Raw genomic sequence first — 2,079 nt, forward strand, 5'->3', positions numbered from 1 at the left:
CTCCCCCAGGAGGACCCCAGCCCCACCCCCGGGAAGCAGGAGGCACAGAGAGAAGAGACAGGGAGCAACACAGAACGAACACAGAGAGATCATTGATGAGATGCAGACTGTGAGGTCGGGGTGACGTGGGCGCAGCAGGTGTCGGAGGGTGGGGCGCTGTGCCACGCCCTGCGGGCCCTCCCTGAGGAGCTGGGCCGTAGGGCAGAGACGCGGGTTTCTGCGGACATATAGCACCCAGACCCCTCGCGGCTTTGCCGTGTGGTCAGACCCTCGCTCCCTGTGGTCACTGCCCACATGTCTTCCTCAGACCCCTTGAGCCACTGCGCCCAGTCCACTGTTATTGGAGCTCTGGATGGATGGCGGCTACCTATGTCAGATGCCCTCAGTTCGTCGGGCAGCTGCCCTGAGGCTCCTGTGGACGTTGGGGGGTGATGGACGTACAGGGCACTAATGCCTGGTAGGTCTGCGCACCCGCGGAACTGGCGCTGTCCACGCGGCGGGTGCTGAACTCGGGGAGCGCCAGTTTGCGGAGGAGGTACTCGGAGGCCTCTATGGGCTCTGTGGGAGGTCCCACGCCAGGCAAGAAGGCCCTGACCCCCACACACTTGGCACGTGGGGGTGGGGGGCAGGATTTCCATCCACACTAGCTACTGTGGCCCACTGGATGTCTGGTCTGGCCGGCAAAGGTCTCAGCCCAGGGTCACGTTCTCGGATCCACTACCCTGCTCCCTGAAACCTCTGCAGTGGGTGTCCTTCACAGAGGGTCCTGGGACAGAACCTGGCCCCTCACTGAGACCCTGGACCCCCAGACCACATTCTCCCTGGGGTAGACGCCTCCGGGGTGGGGTGGGGGTGGGGAGTGGGGAGCACTGACACCCATCCTCCTCTCTAGGATGTCCTGAGAACAAACACTAGAACACAGAATTAGTCAACGCAGCTGGCACCGTCCAAACTGTGACCCTGAGGGCGGTAGCGGTGGAGTGGGGGAGAGGAAGCAGGGGGTACATTCTGAGATTTAAAACAATTTTTTATTCAAACTGTACAACAATTTACAAAGGAATAAAAACTCTGGTATATCTTATAGGAATCACAATACAAAAATAAGTGTAAAATCTGTGGGTGATCACCGTACACACCTGTGCCAGGCCTGGGAACCCCGCGGGCAAGCGGGAACAGAGGGTTGCTTGTTTAGGACGTGACGGTGACATGAATGCTACCTGGTGAAGTGCCACCAGGAGACAAGTCCCAAAGCGCATTTGCATACACTGCCGGGAAAGCTTTCCCACCCCTTAAAAACATACAGTACCCAAATGGAGGCTTTGATACATATCTTCACAAGGAGGTCTTCCTGAGCCGAACCTGAAACCTGCCCCGACCCTCTGGGAGCTCTCCACAACCTGCACAGAACCCCCCTGCCTCCAGGCAAGGCACACAGGCCAGCGCCCCCCACAGGCACTGGCTCCTGCCAGGCCGGCCACTGGCCATGCCCACCTCTCTGGTGCGAGCCAAGCAACCCGATGTCCCTGTGGCTCCCCAGGCCTGAGGCCTGGCATGCATAACGGGTGCTGGGCTGCTGTGCTGGCGGTCCCCTGCTGTGGACACGTGGCCCATGGTTACTCAGTCACACATCTGACTCCTTCCCCTCCCCCACCCCTACCCCAAGTCCACACAACTACCACTACGGAGCCAGAGCCTATATACTCCCCACAGGAAGTCCTGAACCACCACTGCAATCCAGGTTCAGAAACACTTGGGTCCTGCAGGGGCACGTTGGCCTGGCACGGACCAGGGACCAGGGTTTGCAATTCACCCCTCTTCTTCTGGAAATAGCTCTCGGCTGTGTCCTCGGGTGAGAAGCGGTGCTGGGTTACCAGCGCTGACAACCAAGCCTGTCCTCGAAGACCAGAACTGGCATCCAAGCAGACGGCAGGGTGTGGACGCACCCCGAGCCGGTGTCTCCATGCTGGGGGAGACCCACAGAGCAGCAACAGAGGCCTCCTAGCCCTGGGCACGCATCACCAGCCTCTCCCCAGAGCTGGCCTTGCGGACACACAGTTATCATGACGCGCTTCCTTCCGC

General features: G+C 59.9%; 1 protein-coding gene across 1 annotated transcript in view; it reads right to left on the reverse strand.

The window, feature by feature from the left end:
* The window catches only part of DPYSL4 (dihydropyrimidinase like 4), a 13,214-nt gene extending 11,252 nt beyond the window's left edge, over window positions 1-1,962 (reverse strand). Inside the window, exons 1-2 of the mRNA XM_004701228.2 lie at window positions 1,944-1,962; window positions 449-558 (exon numbers count right to left, since the gene is read on the reverse strand). Coding sequence (XP_004701285.1) covers window positions 449-558; window positions 1,944-1,962 — 129 coding nt within the window. The remainder of the gene's footprint in view (window positions 1-448; window positions 559-1,943) is intronic.
* Between the last annotated feature and the right edge of the window lie 117 nt (window positions 1,963-2,079).

Source organism: Echinops telfairi, unplaced genomic scaffold (assembly GCF_000313985.2).
Source record: "Echinops telfairi isolate 266 unplaced genomic scaffold, ASM31398v2 ScPeMD7_70;HRSCAF=299, whole genome shotgun sequence".
NCBI classification, from domain to species: domain Eukaryota; kingdom Metazoa; phylum Chordata; class Mammalia; order Afrosoricida; family Tenrecidae; genus Echinops; species Echinops telfairi.